The following is a 20,470-nucleotide window of genomic DNA, read 5'->3' on the forward strand; positions in this document are numbered from 1 at the left end:
ATGTTCCGTTTGGTCGTGTCACCAGCAGTAGCTGTAGCAAGAGCAGCAGCAGCAGCAGCAGGAGCATGAATAACAGCAACAGCAGCAGCGGTGGCGGAAATAGCGCATCGTACCTCGGTGTGCCCACCTAAATAGCTCGCGAGAATGGGGATTAGAGGAGCTTGCGTTGGTGGAACGACCAGCGCCGGCTCTGTCAAAAAAAGGTCACGGGACTTTTCATTCCCCACCCTCTTGCCCGCAAGTACAATGGGTACACGACAATAATAGCGCGTCCGGTGGCCCGGTGCCTACGGAGAGGTCACAGGCACTGCGCATGGGCACCGCTGAGATTTCTGGCTCTCGTGTCAACGTTTCAGGCCGCGCATGCTATAATTGGGTCGTCAAGTAGAGTGAATTTATGGCTTTGGGCCTTGGTCGCCGATGACCGAACTCACGATTGTGATATTACAGTCGTTTTCTCTCTCGTAATTCGGCTTACGCCAGCTCCGATACACTGCAAGTAAATGTTTAGCTTCCGAAGCAATGGACACGCGTTTGAAAGATGCGGCACCTTAGTGTCCGTTAATTGGTCTTTTGAAGTGAACCTCAGAAGTAGTTCTTTGATGTCAAATTCCGGGGGGACGCTTTTGTTTGCGTTTTTGACACTGCTCATTGCGAGTGTTCCGAACATAAATAATATTTGTCTCGCGACACGATGCCCATTCACACACACAACCATAACACAACTGAGAGAGGGCATGTTGGTGGAAGCAATTGATAGGTGAAAATAACTTATAAGGATAATAATATTAAAATATGATACCACCTATTGAAATAATCAAACAGCCAAAGTGTGGTATTCTGTCATGGGATGCAAGTTGTGCATTTTATTTTCTCAAAACTTCGGTGTTTAAATTCACATTTAACTCACGCAAAGAGGTGATACACGGATGGGAGGGCAGTTGTACTCGAAGGTCGAACTCTCACCATCACCGCAATCGTACACGCGGCGAATTTATCGAATACGTATATCGATAGGTCAAAGGGTTCGGCGCGTTGCACACAGCTTCAGGTACCATCACCGTCTCGGCGCGAGGTCATCCGGCACTGCTGGAGTCTCTGGGCATCTCTCTCGCCTATCAAGAAAGTTGGACCAGTTATTTGCACGTGAAACTACAGCCATCATTTGGCGACACGCTTTGCCCAGAGGGGAAACAATATCGAAATACTGAATGATTTTACCGTAACGATTACCAACATCTTTTAAAACGTCTATAGATGTAGGTCCGAAATGTTGGCATTGTCCTTGAGTCATCAGAATCAGAATCTGTATTCATTCATACTTAGAGGCATCCGATTAGCTGTAAAGCTCTTTTTCGCAGATGTCCAGTAGATTCCTAAAACAAACACAAACATTCCTTGAAAGCAGCGGCACCTCGTACCCCCGAATCGGTTCATGTTGAATAACCTTCGTGAGATCTTCTTGGTTCTTTCGGTAAAATCACGTAACTTTACCGAAAGAACCAAGAAGATGAATCCCTGCAGTCACGAAAGCTATAAATCGAAATTTTACCTTCGTGAGAGTTTAGAATCGGAATCTTTATTTATACTGGAGGAATCAGATGAACGATGAAGCTCTTTCATCATGGGACCTCCTTTGCCAGTACCAAAATATACTAATATGTTTTTTACCCTTTTTCTGGCAACAAAACTGACACCTTTTGCAAGGAATCATGTTTACATTAACCACAATACTTGCAGTTTTGTTGCCAGGAAAAAAGGGGAAAAACCCTATTAGTATATTTTGGTACTGGCAAAGGAGGTCCCATGATGTAGCTGCTGACCCGAGCTCTCATTACTCTGATAGTGCGTTGTCTTTGAACTGTGCGCTTTTTGGCGTCATCTGGTCGAACACCATATGAGACTAGGCTCCAAAGAAAGCTGTCTCTGGTGTGGACCAATCAGTTTCAAGGACAATGCATGAATTATCAGAGTATTGTTTTTTGTTTGCATTTGACTGCAAGTATTGTGGTTAATGTAAACATTATTCCTTGCAAAAGGTGTCAGTTTTGTTGCCAGAAAAAAAAGGGGGAAAACCCTTTTAGTTTGATAAAGCTCTTTTTACAGATATCCATCATCACCACGATCATCCAGGAAGCGCTGCACGTGGCACGGCCGTCGCTGCGTTCCATGTGCGTTGTGTTCCAGCAACGAGTTGGCACATCCGTTAGGTTGATTGATAAACTCATTACGATAAACCGCACCGTGAAGTTAATCTTTCTTGTTGTTGTTCTGTCAAGCGAGAGTGCTGCTGCTGCTGCTGCTGTTGCCGAGTCACAGTGGAATGAGAGTGAGGCTTTACTTTGAGATGTTGCCACGCAGGCCATCGGGAGTGGAAACGATAGAAGGAAGCTTGCGCTGTCGTCAAGAGGATCTGAACCCCCCCTCTCTCCCTCCCCTCCCTCCCTCCCTCCCTCCCCTCCCCTCCTTCCCTCCCCTCCCTCCCTCCCGCCCCTCCCCTCCCTCCCTCCCTCCCCTCCTTCCCTCCCCTCGCTCCCTCCCTCCACCATATCCAATCACTCCGACCTCAGAAATGCACAGTTCGGCTTCTGCACCTGCACCCAGTCCGTGTGCTGTTATTGCTCTACGCGTACCCCGTGATGGTTCTTTTATTTGTTCGATCGTGTTCGCTTTCGCCCCCTCCCCCACCACCTCCAACCGTGATCAGAGGCAATGATTGCGCACGAGAAAAACATAACTGAGCTCCGAGTCGCATTGGCTGCAATACGAGCTCAGTCTGTCCCATACAGAAGTCCTGCGGCGCAGCGTCCGATGCGGCTAACGGAGTCGCAACATTTAAAATGTGCCGGCATCGTCTGCGCTTACAGAATTACTTCTACTACGAATAATAATCATATTAATAATAATATTCTAAATCTAATGATGAGTATGATATAGCGTCGTTCGCGCAAACTGCATCTCGCAATCCCCGAGGAGCTACGGGCACAAGCTGCAAGGCTTGCCAGGTGATGAGCCGGCGTCATCGATTGCTCTGCAGTCCTCTACGCATTCAGATATTTTTAGACAATTCGTGAGTGTTTATTGTATGTGTCGGGGGGGAGGGAGGGACCGGAGACAACACGTGCGTGCGAGGGCGCAACACTCTATCCCATACAGAAGGCTGAGAGTCACCGGGACACCGGATATTGTGGCGTCACATCAAACGGGCGGCTGATACGTTCAATGAGTTAAAAGGCATCAATTCTCTCATTCAGTGTTCACTGCAAGGCCCGCAGTCTGCCGGTTGACCCTGTTGACCTTTAGTGCGGGCCCTGACGTGCAGCCACCCGGCCGATACGCAGCACGTGTCAACAGCCCACCCATCAACATCACCGTCATGCTGCTGTCAAACCCACAATGGTTTCAAATGGTGCGGCGGCCCTCAACACCGATGATGTCTTATCAGCGAAAGTGACCACCCCACCCTCTCCCCCATCTGAAAATTAGTGAAGGAACACACCGCTAGAATTTAACAACCATCGCCGCACGGAGTGGGGTCACCTCCCTCTTACGGGCCCCGCATCCCCCACCCCAGCCACTTAATTGTCCCCATCTCCTGGTGAAGTGTCTCCCCTCCCAGAGCCGCGAGATTTCTTCCGCGACAGCATCCTCTTCAACAGCAACGGCGAGCGGCAAAGGCTCACGCGATTGAACTCCGAGGCACAACGCGTCCACGGCTATGAAGCCGTTCCCCGCACCGCCCCCCCCCCTTGCACACTCCACAATATTTTCACACTCAATTAACCCGTTTTGGCTGGAGTGGTGCAGCTCATATCCAGCAAAAAAAATATTGGTGGACAAACGCGTTGCGAAGGCTGTGGTGCATTTCAATGGGGGGCAGGTAGGGGGGGCAATGAGTGCGTGGCGGGATGTGAGTGGCGAAGCGGCGCTGGGCACTCACAATAAAAGCCGAAGTCGAATGAACCAGCCGACCGAATTGAGTGTCCTCACACAAACCGAGCCTCACCCACCAGCCACCAGCGAGCCAACCAGTCGCGACTCCCCTTCTTCGTTCGCATGGCATCGTGAAAAGCAACAGTTTTAATTTTCGATTTAAAGCTTTCATGACTGCAGGGATTCATCTCCTTGGTTCTTTCGGTAAAGTCACGTAGAAGGAAAATAATAAAATAATAAAAATTTAATTTTATAAAATAATTCTCACGACGTTTCGGCCACAACGCAAGCAGCCGTCCTCAGGTGCAAAATTATTCGTGACTTTACCGAAAGAACCAAGAAAAACAGTTTAAATGTTTTCTTAAAGATCGTCATAAAATAATGCAAAGGTTCCTCATCCAGTCCAACAATGTGGGGTTGACGCAGTGTGGATTTCAGCGAAACCGCCGGGATGTGCATGGATGGTGCATTCATCGGCGATGTGCTTGATGGTGTGCACTTCTCCACAGTCGCAGTTGGGCGATTCATTGACCTTCGTGCCGTGTCGCGTTCGAGCGCGGTATCAGCGTGGTCCACGATCGTCGTGGAAGAGAGAATCCCGGCACCTCCACCGTCGGATCGTGAATGATGATTTTTCTTCTTGGTTCTTTCGGTAAAGTCACGTAGAAGGGAAGTAATAAAATAATAAAAATTAAACATAATAAAATAATTCTCACGACGTTTCGGCCACAACGCAGGTGTTGTCGGGTTATAATCAGTACCATCACTGACACTCACGCTCATCAATTATCCCAACTAAACCACTAATCCGAAACGTCGACTGCTATGTAATGTTTCCTCTTTGGGGCAGCGTATTTGATAGATGTGTTGTGTTTTTTTTTATTACTTGTACGTCACTGCTAAGGTCGTAAGTATGACATTGTTCACTGGAGTGAGGATTTAGTTGTTGTTGTTGTATTTTATTTATTTATTTATTCATGTCCTGTCTAGTTTTCAACAAATCAAAAGCAGAAAAAACAGGACCACGATAACGAACAATCGGCACGCGCGTTCCGGTGCGAATTGAAGGGTCTCTAAGGAAGATGTTCGTTGTGATCCGAGTGAGGGGAGAAGAAGAAGCAGAGGAACGAGACAGAGAGAGAGAGATAATAGAGACACGAGAATACGAGGAGACGGAAGAAAGGAGCGAGCGAGAGAGAGAGAGTCGTGATTGGGAAATAGACACCGGGGGACAAAACGATCGAGTGAGTAATGTGTCGCGCGGATTCAAGAAATATATTATTATCATTATAAAATCTCAGATTTTTTTTCTTTCTTTCTATGAAGGGAGATTAACTACAGCGGGCGTCTTCTTCCCAGAGCCAGGACGCAAATTGCTGCCTAATTACCGCGTGGCGCGCCACTCTGCCGTGGCCGGAGATGCCCGAGCAGCGAGCCGTGGGGTGCGGAGTTGTGATGAGATGAGCAGAGGTGGAAGCTCAGTTCACGGAGGCAAAGCGAAGACCCCCACCCACCAACCCCTCCAGCCCCCACCCCTCCACCCCCCCATCAATCCACCCCCCCACCCCTCCATCCCTCCACCACTCCACCCTCCACCCCTCCACCCCCACCCCTCCACCCCCACCCCTCCGCCCCCACCCCCCCACCCCTTCAGCATCCACCCCTCCACCCCCCCACACCCCCATCCATACACCCCCCCACCCCTCCAGCCCCCCACCACTCCACCCCCCCACAACCCTCCATCCCCCCCCATCCTCCCCAAAACCCCCCACCTCTCCAGCCCCCACCCCTCATCCATCCACCCCCCCACCGCTCCACCCCCCCACCCCCCCACCCCTCCAGCCCCCACCCCTACAGCCCCCACCTCTCCAGCCCCCCACCACTCCGCCTCCCCACCCCCCAACCCCCACCCCCAACCCTCCACCCCTCACCCTTCCACTCCCCCCATCCCTCCACCCCCCACCCCTCCCACCCCCCACCACTCCACCTCCCCACCCCCCACCCCTCCACCCATCCACCGCAACCCACCCGCCCCCCACCTCTCCAACCCCCACCCCCTACTCTTCCACCCCCTCCAACCCCCCACTACTCCACCCCTCACCCCCACCCCCCACCCCAATCCCTCCACCCCCCACCCCTCCACCCCCCCATCCCTCCATCCCCCCACCCCTCCACCCCACCACCCCCCACCCCTCCAGCCCTCACCCCTCCACCCCCCACCCCTCCACCCGCCCACCCCTCCAGCCCCACACCACCCCACTCCTCACCCCTCCCCGCCAGCTCCCCACCCCCCCGCCCCAATAGCCTCCTACCCCTCCAGCCCCCCACCACTCCTCTACCCCCCCACCCCCCTAACCTCTCCCGCCCAGTCTGCCTCTCATTGTCTTAGAATCGGACGATCGAAAGCAGCGACTGTGAGAACAGAGAATGTGGTGGGTGGGTGGGGGGAGGAATCTTCATTAGACGCCGTCTCGGCAGCGCGCGGTCATAAAATAATAAGCGGCAAGAGGAGGCGGCCATCGCGTTCATCGCTCGCTTGACAAAGACAGCCATTTGGCCACGAAGCCAGACCCAAGGCTCGCACTTTGTTTGCTCAGCTGGTGAGGGGCCCTACCGAGCTACTAAGCAAGCCCGGTCGAGGCCAGAGCTGATGTGATGGTCGTAGCGTCACATTGACCCTTGTCATCATTTGCAGCCCTTCGTCAATCCACTGCTGGATGAAGGTCGCTGTGAAGGCCACGGCGGTTGTTTGGCCATACCGCGCTGGTGATATCGATCGTCAACAGATGTTAGCCGTGGTCAGGAATCAAAATCAATAATAATAATAATTGCTCGCCAACAGCCCTCCCACTAACGTGACTTGTGTGTAACCACCTCCGCTCTGAACCCCTCCCCTCTCCCCACCCACTGTGAAAACAGACACCCCACTCCGTGCAGCAGCATCAATGCCCCTATGTAGCCTCCTCATCCTCCCTCTCCTCATCCCTACTGACCTCTCTGCTCCCATTTTCCCGATACTTTTCCATCCTGCTCCTCTTATTTCCCAGTATTTCCCATTCCTTTCTAGTTATTTCCCCCCATACATTATAGCCGTGTTCTTCCTTGCAAGGCCCGCAGGCGACTGGCCGCCCCCGAAAATACACAAATGTGAAAACACCCCACATCTCATCGTTCTGTCAGAAGCCAATGGCTTCAAATGTGTGGCGGCCCTCACGCTAATGTCTCATCGGCGAAAATTCCCCTCCCTCCTCTGCAAACGAGTGAAGGACACTGCATTATATCGGTGATTCTGCTCCCCTCGCCGTGGCATGCCACGTGTAAACAGGCTTGCTCGTCATGCTTACAAGGCTTGAATGCCAACTGGCAGAGGTGTGGACTCGAGTCATGTGACTTGGACTCGAGTCAGACTCGAGTCATGAATTTGATGACTTGCGACTCGACTTGGACTTGCATAACAATGACTTTGTCCCACCTATGAGATGTGGACTCGAGTCATGTGACTTGGACTCGAGTCAGACTCGAGTCATGAATTTGATGACTTGCGACTCGACTTGGACTTGCATAACAATGACTTTGTCCCACCTATGAGATGTGGACTCGAGTCATGTGACTTGGACTCGAGTCAGACTCGAGTCATGAATTTGATGACTTGCGACTCGACTTGGACTTGCATAACAATGACTTTGTCCCACCTATGAGATGTGGACTCGAGTCATGTGACTTGGACTCGAGTCAGACTCGAGTCATGAATTTGATGACTTGCGACTCGACTTGGACTTGCATAACAATGACTTTGTCCCACCTCTGCCAACTGGATGCTTTCCCTGAGCATGGCCATTATTCTGATAGCATCGTGCTCGGAAAGCTTCAGCACGACTGCGCCACTTGGCATGTTTACAAGCAGGCGGTTGTTCCTCCTCCAGCCGCGCGCTCGTTTATGTATATACTAGAACAAAGATAAATGTAAAGATCCCCCGCATAGCCTTAACATACTTTTCAGGCAAGTGCCGTGAACGAGCACCTATGAAGGCCGGCACGGCACACGCGGAGGTGGGTGGCCAGCACCACGCCCGGCCGCCAACGTCTCCTTAGTGGCGATATTTACACACCGCACCAGGTACTCGTTTGAGGCTGAGTCGACCTAGGGGAGGCCCGGGACCGGCTCAGATAATCGTCACTGGGGTTGGTGGAATTAAACTTGGGCTGCCGGCTTCATAGTGCAGCACGCTAACCGCTACACTACCGCTCCCCTGTACAGAATACGAATATGGGAACACACGGAGTTGAACGTGTCCATAATGATGTGGGCTGCTTGATATAACGTCACAAATATCCAGTGTTCCGCTGACATTCCGCCGACAGATACTAATAATAATAATGATGGTTAAGATAACAAAAATATAATTGCTATTATATGTTCATTTCGACTATCGTAGTATGTGTAGATAACACGTGACAGGTCACGTGGCTCAGAGGAAGAGCAATCATCTTGCAATCGGAAAGCTGCGAGTTCAAATCCGAGTTGTTATTGTTCCCCCCATTTCGATTATGATTACTCTTGTAAAGCCAGGAGGGCCTCGCTGAGTCTCAAGAGTCTAGTTCAGGAGGTTCCTGGAAAGTGTCGCAGCATGGGGCGATGTTGCTAAGTCTAATCCCAATTGACTAACTTGTTGGTCATTTTTCAGCATTGGGATGTTCGACCAATAATTATAACCAGTCCCAATCTATGGGTTATTGTTTTGTTTTCAGCTATGCGAGGAAACCGGAAAAAAACCCGAGAGGAAACCAACGTGGATCAGGGGGAGGGCACACAAACTCCACACAAACTCCACACAAACGTGTCCGAGTTGGTAATAGAACCCAGGTCCTTATTGCTGTGAGGCACGAGTGGGGTTCACTCAGCTCACCATCCTTTGAGAGTCGATAAAAACAAGTACCATTTCGTGGGGAAACTAACCTTTGCCCGTCTTACAGAGTGACTCGGCCCCGTCATAAGATGGTGGAATTCCCACTATTAGCTCGGGTCTGTGAACAGCAGAGATGAGCACCGCCTCACTGCTGCTCATTTGAGCATGACACCTCTAAGATTCGGACCTTAACGGATACAATCAAACCTGACCGAGGCCCGCGCTAAGTCTGATAGCGCCGCTGGTGCCAATTACAGACTGCTGATGTGGCGGTCGCTCTCCAAGGTGCTGAACCTCAACGCGCCGAGGCGTTTTCGCGAGTCTCCACGACTGCCGCGCCCTGTCCTGGTTTTCTTTTCTGGTTCCTCTTCCTCGTAATCGCCGCACAATCGTGACAAGACGGACAATCGATTCCCGTTGTCACGAGTTAGCAAGGGGGCGAGGGGGAACTAAGCCCCCTTGGATTCACTCCGAAGCGAATATTTCGTCCATACACGTGACTCGCTCACCCCCCCCATCCCCTCTTCCGTGCCCTCCACCAACGGAACCTTATGGCGGTACCCCGGCTCTCGCATAATGTCCGTGATGCAGTTATGTTTAGTCTGTTGATGGTCGGCGATGCGGCAATCGACTCGTCTCGACGAGCTGTACACGATGCACCACCACTACGGTGCGTACCGCGAGCGTTCGGAGTTTCGGCGCAATCGTCCTCGCTGCGTTTGGACATCGCGGAGTGTAGCACCTATTTCGGATTTATTGGTACCCCCGGTGGCGGAGTTAAGTAACAGCCCTGGAAAAATATTGTCCCAGAAATAAAACATATTTAATTGCCTCGGCCCATTTTGTATTATTTGGTACCCCGGGGTACCGCTGTGAGGATAAAACTACCCCCCCACCTCCACCCCCCCCCACCCCCCACCTCCACCCCCCCCCCACCTCCACCCCCCACCTCCACCCCCCCACCTCACTCCCCCATCTCCACCCCCCCACCTCCACCCCCCACCTCACTCCCCCACCTCCACCCCCCCACCTCCACCCCCCCACCTCCACCCCCCCACCTCCACCCCCCACCTCCACCCCCCCACCTCCACCCCCCCCCACCTCCACCCCCCACCTCCACCCCCCCACCTCCACCCCCCCCACACCTCACCTCCACCCCCCCCCCCACCTCCACCCCCCACCTCCACCCCCCCACCTCCACCCCCCCACCTCACTCCCCCATCTCCACCCCCCCACATCCACCCCCCACCTCACTCCCCCACCTCCACCCCCCCACCTCCACCCCCCCACCTCCACCCCCCCCACCTCCACCCCCCACCTCCACCCCTCCACCTCCACCCCCCCCACCTCCACCCCCCACCTCCACCCCCCCACCTCCACCCCCCCACCTCCACTCCCCCCACCTCCACCCCCCACCTCCACCCCCCCACCTCCACCCCCCCACCTCACTCCCCCACCTCCACCCCCCCACCTCCACCCCCCCACCTCACTCCCCCACCTCCACCCCCCCACCTCCACCCCCCCACCTCCACCCCCCCACCTCCAATCCCCCCACCTCCACCCCCCCACCTCCACCCCCCCCCACCTCCACCCCCCCCACCTCCACCCCCACACCTCCACCCCCCCACCTCCACCCCCCACCTCCACCCCCCACCTCCACCCCCCCCACCTCCACCCCCACACCTCCACCCCCCCCACCTCCACCCCCACACCTCCACCCCCCCACCTCCACCCCCCACCTCCACCCCCCACCTCCACCCCCCACCTCCACCCCCACACCTCCACCCCCCCACCTCCACCTCCACCCCCGCCCGCTGCACGCCCATTCCACTTCAACTTCCTCTTTCCCACCTTCGAGGCATCTGTGCGTGGCTTGTTCGGCACGTCGTGTTGTTTCGCGGTGATACGCGGGTGCCTCGTTAGGAGCCGGATTGCTTGCCACCTATAATTTGCCGCGGGTTCGGTCTGGCTGATGGGACGTGTGCATCTATGCCAGGCGCTCTATTAGCAGGCCGACTTTACGAACAACAACAACAACAACAACCACAAAACGACGGTGCGGACACGGTCACTGAATGCCTCTTAGCGGTCGTCGGTACGTCTTCTTGCTACGGGGGAGGAACATAGAAGGGCACTTGATTGCTCGCGAAATGGCAAACATGTTGTCATGAAAAAGAGGAGCAATGTTTATTGCTGATTAGGGGTGTGACGATTCACCACCTTCCCCCCCCCTGCCTCCCCCACCACCCACCCAACCTTACCAACGGCGACTCAATTAACGCTCGAAACTTTGGGTGGTGGCGGGCGAGGGGGGGGGGCATTGCGGTGATTTGTTAGCGCCTCGAGTCGCTGCACTGGTAACGCGAACCAATTACGGCATGGCCCAGATAGGCGTCGCAAGACGGGCGAGGCTTATAGCCAGAGGTGGGACAAAGTCATTGTTATGCAAGTCCAAGTCGAGTCGCAAGTCATCAAATTCATGACTCGAGTCTGACTCGAGTCCAAGTCACATGACTCGAGTCCACATCTCATAGGTGGGACAAAGTCATTGTCATGCAAGTCCAAGTCGAGTCGCAAGTCATCAAATTCATGACTCGAGTCTGACTCGAGTCCAAGTCACATGACTCGAGTCCACATCTCATAGGTGGGACAAAGTCATTGTTATGCAAGTCCAAGTCGAGTCGCAAGTCATCAAATTCATGACTCGAGTCTGACTCGAGTCCAAGTCACGTGACTCGAGTCCGCACCTCTGCTTATAGCCCCACACGCGATTCGATGCGTGTCGCGTGAGCGTAATCGCCGACATCAATGGGTCGCATCGACGCGGAGTCCCTTTCACAACCCCGCTCACTGTACGGCAGCGTTAACCAAAGTTCGCTACTTAGTCCACGTCAACGTCTCTCCATCTCCTCCTCCTCCTCTTAACCTTACCACCCCCTTCTTCGTCTTGTACCTCCCCCCACGCCCCCCTTCGCCCCGCCCCCCCCCCGGTTTACATTTTCTCTTTCCAATATGTGCCATTGTTTCGCAATCAAATCCAAAGTCGTTACACATTGCGAGCATTAGATGACCGCCATAAATAGAAAAAAGTAAGCGTGCAACGTTGGGCCAAAACGTTCGTTGACCTTGGATCAACGACGTTGGTGCAAAGCGTTGGCTCAACGTTTGCAAACGTTTTGCCGCTGTTTTGACTCTCGCTGGCGTTTCGTACATGAAGGCACATTTTGTTATTGCTACGAACTTGCCCGCAACACGTGCCTTCAAGTCCTACGTCGGTACGCGTGTCTCCCCCCCCCACACATTATTGCAGCGTCAATCGCGCGGAGTGCGGTATAAATGGCTTATTAGCGGATCTAACACGCCCTTCCCCTGCCTTTTGTACGCGCACCTGTCCCTCGCTAGAATCCACGTCGCCCACACCCGCACACACACACTCTCTCTCTGGCGTAATGCCGCAAACACGAAGGTTACCCATGACGCAACGACAGATATGGCAACCTCTGTATTGTTCACACGCTCCCACACCTGCTTCGTGCGGCTTTCGTGCTACGGAAAATGTGCGAGGATGACGGTGATGATGGTGATGATGTAATGGACGTGCCGTCGTTGTTTGAACTGTTGAACAAACTCACGAGGCATGCGCGCTCACACAGCCGGTCATGCGCACGGCTCATTGCCCGCGCTGCTGCTGCTGCACGTGTCGTTTTGCCACGGTGGCTAGGAGATGTTAACTCCCTCGCCAGGTATACAGGAGGTTCGTGGGTTCGATCCTGACCCTGATGCCTGCTGTATATTTGGAGTTTGCGTGTCTCTCTCTCTCATCATCATCACGGTGGCTAGGAAATGTTAACTCCCTCGCTTGCTATACAGGAGGTTCGTGGGTTCAATCCAGACCCTGACGCCTGCTGTATATTTGCAGTTTGCGTGTCTCTCTCTCTCATCATCATCACGGTGGCTAGGAGATGTTAACTCCCTCGCCAGGTATACAGGAGGTTCGTGGGTTCGATCCCAACCCTGATGCCTGCTGTATATTTGGAGTTTGCGTGTCTCTCTCTCTCATCATCATCACGGTGGCTAGGAGATGTTAACTCCCTCGCTTGTTATACAGGAGGTTCGTGGGTTCAATCCAGACCCTGACGCCTGCTGTATATTTGCAGTTTGCGTGTCTCTCTCTCCCATCATCATCACGGTGGCTAGGAGATGTTAACTCCCTCGCCAGGTATACAGGAGGTTCGTGGGTTCGATCCCGACCCTGATGCCTGCTGTATATTTGGAGTTTGCGTGTCTCTCTCTCTCTCATCATCATCACGGTGGCTAGGAGATGTTAACTCCCTCGCCTGGTATACAGAAGGTGTGTTCGATCCCGACCCTGACGCCTGCTGTATATTTGGAGTTTGCGTGTCTCTCTCTCTCATCATTATCATGGTGGCTAGGAGATGTTAACTACCTCGCCTGGTATACAGGAGGTTCGTGGGTTCGATCCCGACCCTGATGCCTGCTGCTGTAGATTTGGAGTTTGCGTGTCTCTCTCTCTCATATTCATCACGGTGGCTAGGAGATGTTAACTCCCTCGCCTGGTATACAGGAAGTCGTGGGTTTAATCCCGACCCTGATGCCTGCTGTATATTTGCAGTTTACGTGTCTCTCTCTCCCCGTGGTTGCGTGGATTTTTTTTCTCCTGGTCCTCCGGTGTTTTGCCCTCCACATGATAAGCCACTTCGTTGAGCGATCATCTGTGACCAGGCCCATTCTGAAAAAGAGCTACATAGCTCAATGTACCTTACCTTGTAAAATAAAAAAAGTTTATCAGTTTATTTTTAGTTTGTTTAACACGTAGGCTTTAGTTTGCGATGTCAGTGTCTGCTGACTATTTGTTGAGTGTCCGGTGAGTGTCTGGTGAGTGAATGGCGAGTGAGCGGTAAGTGACGAATGAGTGCGAGTCTCAGGTGAGCGAGTCGTGTCTGGTGAGTGTTTGGTAAGTGCCAGGTGAGTGGTTTTTTTTGTGAGTCGTATTTGTTGAGTGTGTAAAGTGGGCGATGGAAGCCTGGTGATTGTGTTAAGCGTGTGGTGAGTTTCGATTTAAAGCTTTCGTGACTGCAGGGATTCATCTTATTGGTTCTTTCGTTAAAGTCACGTAGAAGGGAAGTAATAAAATAATAAAAATAAAACATAATAAAATAATTCTCACGACGTTTCTGCCACAACGCAAGCAGCCGTCCTCAGGTGAAGACCAGGTCTGTCGGGGAGACATCGTGGTGGTGTTTCATTCAGACGCTGTCTCCCCGACAGACCTGGTCTACACCTGAGGACGGCTGCTTGCGTTGTGGCCGAAACGTCGTGAGAATTATTTTATTATGTTTAATTTTTATTTTTTTATTACTTCCCTTCTACGTGACTTTACCGAAAGAACCAAGAAGATGCCAGGTGAGTGTTTGGCGATGGGCATGCCGAGTGGCTCAGGTATGGGGAAAGCTTCTGGCGAGTGTGCGAGGTGAGTGGTGAGTGCCTGGTGTCAGGTGAGTGACGAATCTCTAGCGAGGGGAAACTATCACGTGGGTGTCAACGTCACCCCAACCGCACGATGGGCTGCCTTCGAGTGCCACATTGCATCGCTGCAGAGACAACTTTAAAATAATGATCTCCCTTGCAGCCATCGATTAGGCCCTTCACTTCGCGGCAGGCGAGAAGCCACCGAGATAAAAGCAATATATATTTATAATGCAGTATATTGTTTTCAAGGGTCAATGTCTAACTCTTAAACAGTTATCCGTCTCATTCGACCTTCAAATCCTTCGCTTATCTTCGTCATCAATGTCAGCAAGCTCGGCCCTAATGCCTCGCACGAACAAAAGCATGAACGACACTTGAAAGTAAACCTCTGATTAAAACGAAATACACTCGGAGATACACACACGCGTTGCGTGACCTTGCTCAAAAAAAGGGGGGGCATAGAAAGGACCCCCATATAGCCTTAACGGACTGTAGGGGCAAGTGATGTTAGCGAGCACCTATAAAGGCCGGCACGACACACGAGGGGGTGGCCAACACCACACCCGGCCGCCTTTGTCTCCCTAGTGGCGATGTTTACACATCGCAACCAGGTATTAATTTGAGGCTGAGTCGACCTAGGGGAGGCCCAGGACCGGTTCAGATAATCGTCACTGGTGTTAGCCGTGAGCGGGAATCGAACCCGGGTCGCCAGGTTCATAGCGCAGCGCGCTAACCGCTACACTACCGCTCCCCACACATATACACACACACACATACACACACACATACACACACACACATATACACACACACTTATACACACACACACATATACACACACATACATACACATACACACACACATACACACACACACATATACACACACGCACTCGGCACGACTGGGTGCTCGTTGGACGCGCTTGCAGCGAACGCGAAGCGCTACACGTGCAGAGCCGTCGCCTCGTTTGTCTGCGTCGGTAGGCACGCATCCAGCTCAAGTCTTGTTTTCTGTAAGCGCTCTCTATCGTGACGTATACAGAGATGAACCCCCCGCCCCCCTCACCCCCCACTAGCCCCCACCCCTCCACCTACATTCCCGACGTGAAGGGTGCAGGCTGGACGCATGCGTTCTCGGGCAGCTTCTCGCGAGCTTTGGCCGATGGGCACGGGACCCTACTCGTCTATCCCCCCAAACATCATCATCATCATCAATCAACCCACCTCCACCTTCACCACCACCACCACCACCACCACCATCACCACCACCTTCACCACCACCACCACCACCATTACCACCATCACCACCACCATCACCACCACCACCACCACCACCACCATCACCACCACCACCACCACGGCGCGCCCCCCCCCCCCCCCCCCCCTTGCAATGAACTCACCTGCCGGGGAAGGAAGTCGCTCGGAGCCAGGACAAAGCCCTGCACGAGCAGGAAGACGGCGGAGGTGGACATCCCGGCCAGGATGGACCACAGCAGCGGCAGCGGGAGCATGGTGTAGGTGGCGAACACCGTGAAGAGCGCGTACGAGACCCCGTCGCGGTAGAGGCCGCAGCCTAGCCCGCCTGCCACCTGCACGCTGAGCGACAGCCAGGTGATCATGCCGGCGCACTGCAGGTATGCGTGCGACGCCGCGTTCTTGCCCACGAGCACGAGGATGCACAGGATGACGCCGACGGCGATGAACGCGCCGGCGAGCGCGGCGCGCACGGGCTTGAGCATCGAGGGCGCCACGCTCGTGTAGACCACGAGCACTGTGAGCTTGAAGAGGATGTCCACCACGTTCATGACGATCAGCGACTTCCGCCGCTGGCGCAAGAAGTAGCGCTGGTAGAGGCGCTCTAAGTCGCGCGACCTGAACGCGTCTCTGAGCGTGGGCAGGATGAGGCCCCGGTACGTGATCCCTCTGCCAAGCAGGTACTCTGATGCCGTGCGCTCGTACGAATCGCCGCCTCCTCCTCCTCCTCCCGCGCTGTAGTCGCTGTCCGTCGAACTGTGGCTGGCTTTACCTGGGTGCACCTTCCCCGAGCTCGCGTGGCTGCCGCTGCGAGAGCCCTTGCTCAGGATCTGCTTGTTGATGTCCTGGATGTCCTGGTCGGTCACCGTGACCTTGCACTGCGCGCTGCGCTGCTCGGTGATGTGCCGCACGGCAGACTGCCACATGAGGCGCCTCGGACCCGCCACGAGGTGTCCCGAGGAGCCGTGCGGCGCTAGAGAGCTCAGCTCCTCGTCGCTGGCCGTGCACGGTTTGCCGTCCACCGTGGAGCCCTCCGCGTTGTTCTCCATGGTTCATGTGCGTCGGGCGGACGGGCAGAGAGTGGGGGTGGGGGAGGGTGCTGCTCGTCTCGTCTTGTCCGTCTGCCAGCGGCGGCGGTGATGGCGCTGCTGCTGCTGCTGACGCTGCTGCTGATGATGCTGCTGCTGCTGAGCGACTGTGGCGAGGAGGGAAGGAGGAGGAGGCAAAGGGCGACCCGGGTCAGCGGTGTCAGTCAGACAGACGGCGCGCGTGCGGATGGATATACAAAGTCAGATAACAGCGGTCGGGGTTAGAGAGCGGCGCGCTGTCAATCCCACGACGTGAGTTCGATTTCCGTTCGAGGCGAACGTCGGTGGTGAGTGATGTCTGCACCGATCCGGGGGGTTCTTCTCACGGCTCGCCGTTCACCGCCACGCACTGACCCCGATTCACAAAGGGGGGTATTGTCATCGTGTTATTAAAAGGATCAGACGCATCAGATATATCTGCGTCAGGGGAACGATTGCACGTGCGAATGCGATTTGAAAAGTCAGAAACACACGGCCGGATATGCGAGTCCGATACGACAGACTTGCATGCACGATTTAGGCCACCGGTGTAAGACGCACGTATCAGGTGACACAGGTGTCGGGTGACACATGCGTCAGACACACGTGAATCAATCACACACGCGCGCGCACACGTGTGTCTGACACACGAGTCGGACACACGTGCCAGACACGCGAGACGACAGCCAGACCCACGGTTCCGAAACAATGCCACGACATACACGTGACTCGTTCAGAGATCAATTGGAACTCGCTCATTGAGGCAGGTAAATGATGATGATGATGCTTATGATGATGATGATGATAATTATACAAAGAATGATTTTTTTTTAATTCAGTGATGAAAACCTCGCTGAGTGTCAAAACTGTTGTCCCAGGAGGATCCTGCAATGTGACGTTTGCCAGTCCCTCCCATCGCCGGGTGGTTTGTCGTTGTGTGTGAGTAAGAACCCCCCCCCATCACCACGCGTTACAGAGGAGGGGGGGGTCGGTGACTGACACTCGAGCTCCGCACACGACAGATTCAAGAATCCAGTCGCTGTACTTCCATCTGCCGCCCACCCCGTAGCCCCGAGCCGACAACGCCTGGTAGACGCGGGTCGTATCCCATCCGAGAAACCAACCGGGCTTTAAAACCGCCGCTCAGCTCCCGCGATGAGTCGAGATGGGGCACACTCATCGGCTGCGTCGAATTTGATGCCGAAGCAGCGGTGAGTTCCGCATTATAAATTCGGAAAACCAAAGTCAGGACTCGCCAAAAAAAACGGTTCACGTTTTTTTTTCTTCTCTCCCTCTCTCTCTCACAGCTCAGCGGCATTGACACCATCGTCAGCTTCCCTCCCTCCCTCTCTCACCCTTCTATCCCATCCCTCTCTCACCTCAAGACAAAACGCGCTGACGTCCGCAATAACAACAGCGGAGAGGGGTTGGGGCAAACGGTCAAACGACAGCCGATTTGGCTCAATGAGTCCTGGGCGAAGAGTCCGGTTTCCGAATCAGAGATGGGCCAATCCAATTTAGCGCCTTGCCGTCGCGGAATGGAGCCGCGGCACGAACAACGTCAAATGCATTCTCTGACCTTGCCCGAGCCAGTGCGGGCGTTGCGATGAGTGTCCGGCAGTCACAGTCATACAAATCGGAGACGTGAAATGCGCAGCCCCCCCCCCCTACCCCCTTCTCTCCCCCCCCCCCCAAACCCTCCATTTTTGTCAATCCACGCTGGATCAGGGCCCTCGTTTCCCAGATTTGTGTGTGTCGGGTTTGGTCATTTGACCATAACAATCTTGACTTAAAGCTTTCGTGACTTAATGCTTTAGGTAATTCGGTAAAGTCACGTAGATAGGTTCCAAGAAAATGTTTTAAAAACCTACGTTTCGATCACAACACAAGCGATCGTCATTATTGTGTTGTGATCGAAACGTCGTCGTTTTTTGTTATTTTTTTGAACCTATCTACGTGACTTTACCGAAAGACACAAAAAATTTGACCGTAACAATTGAGCACGCCGGTCAGCGCGCTTTGGTGCAGGCGGGCAGCGGAGACGTGGGGACTCGCAATCACAGAACAGCTGTTGCCTTTGGTGCGCTGCCCTCTGCTGCCCGTAACGTCGCCCCCATCACTCCACCACCACTCCACCACCACTCTACCACCCCACCACTCAACCACCCCACCACCCCACCACTCCACCACCCCACCACTCCACCACCCCACCACTCCACCACCCCACCACCCCACCACCCCACCACTCCACCACTCCACCACCCCACCACTCCACCACTCCACCACCCCACCACCTCACCACCCCACCACTCCACCACTCTACCACCCCACCACTCCACCACCCCACCACCCCACTACCCCACCACCCCACCACTCCACCACTCCACCACCCACCACCTCACCACCCCACCACTCCACCACTCCACCACCCCACCACTCCACCACTCCACCACCCCACCACCCCACCACCCCACCACTCCACCACCCACCACTCCACCACTGCACCACCTCACCACCCCACCACTCCACCACCCCACCACTCCACCACCCCACCACCTCACCACCCCACCACTCCATCACCCCACCACCCCACCACTGCACCACTCCACCACCCCACCACCTCACCACTCCACCACCACACCACCACACCACCTCACCACTCCACCACCACACCACCCCACCACCTCACCACTCCACCACCCCACCACCCCACCACTCCACCACCCCACCATCGCATGCCACCTGCTCTGGTAAATGGAGTGGGCCAAGACCTACAGAGAAAGAGATGCGCGCTGCTTGACATTCACACCGCGCGAGACACAGAGAGGATAACACTTAACCCAGAGAACAAAATCGCGAATCGAGCGGACAACATCCGTGACCGCTGCGGAAAATAAAGTCGGCTCGGGCAGGACGCAGTCGTCGCCGGCTGGACGCGAACGAGACTGGTATCGGAATGACACGCAACGGACGGAGCGCTCCCGAGTGCGAGCGGCGATGGGAAGGTCATCTCGTGTGCGGGGAAGCCGCGATGATGGATTGGTGGCATCGCGGGACCGTGAAGGGTGGCGACGGCGTTGGGGAGGTTCTCACTCAGCAGTGGACAGACCGTGGCTCGGGATGACCGACTGATGACGAGTATTATAATATGACGATTGGTAATGAAAGTCACCGAGGAGGTGGGCGTGCGATAGCGCAGAAGCCACACGCTTTGCCGCAGAAGGAGGTGAGCCACTAACGAGGTTGAGAAGCCATTAACGAGGTTAAAGACAAAGGCGTATGGAGATGCCGCCTGCATTGCGTGGTGACACCGCACAATGCACACACAACAAGAATAACTCGACGCATTCGTCGACAGCGCTGCTCTCAAGTGAGATATACAATAGGCGACGTTTCGGGCAATGGGCCTTCCTTCTCCGCAGCAAACGTGCCGAGCTGCGAGCTATTTATTCAATTGCGAAGCTGCGTTACATAAGGCCTTCCCCCCACCCACCACCCTCTATTCGCGAGTTATCAAATCTGGAGCGCGTCTCTCATCATCCTCATCCTGATCCTCACCCTGATCACCATCACCCAGTGGAGCTCGGAGAGCAGCAGCAGCAGCAACGCCGGGCTCAAGTAAGCGCCGCGTGTCCCGCGATAGAACCCTTCAGGTTCCAGCAGCCGAGTGCTTTAAGCAATTCCGCATCAATTACAGCGCGTTCGATGGGATTTATCAATTATTATCGTGGAGCCGTGTCCGCTTCTGTGCCGTGCGCCTGTGCGTGCGTGTTGATGCGCGTTGATGTGTGTCCGTGCGTCCTTTGTTGCCGAATGTGC

The 20,470-nt window shown here is 54.4% G+C and overlaps 1 protein-coding gene across 1 annotated transcript in view; it reads right to left on the reverse strand.

The window, feature by feature from the left end:
- ADCY8 (adenylate cyclase 8) overlaps positions 1-20,470 on the reverse strand; it is a 92,355-nt gene that overhangs the window by 69,530 nt on the left and 2,355 nt on the right. The window contains exon 2 of the mRNA XM_078600630.1: positions 15,731-16,779. Coding sequence (XP_078456756.1) covers positions 15,731-16,633 — 903 coding nt within the window. The 5' untranslated portion in view covers positions 16,634-16,779. The remainder of the gene's footprint in view (positions 1-15,730; positions 16,780-20,470) is intronic.

Source organism: Lampetra planeri, chromosome 14 (assembly GCF_965212315.1).
Source record: "Lampetra planeri chromosome 14, kcLamPlan1.2.h2, whole genome shotgun sequence".
Classification (NCBI taxonomy): Eukaryota; Metazoa; Chordata; class Hyperoartia; order Petromyzontiformes; family Petromyzontidae; genus Lampetra; species Lampetra planeri.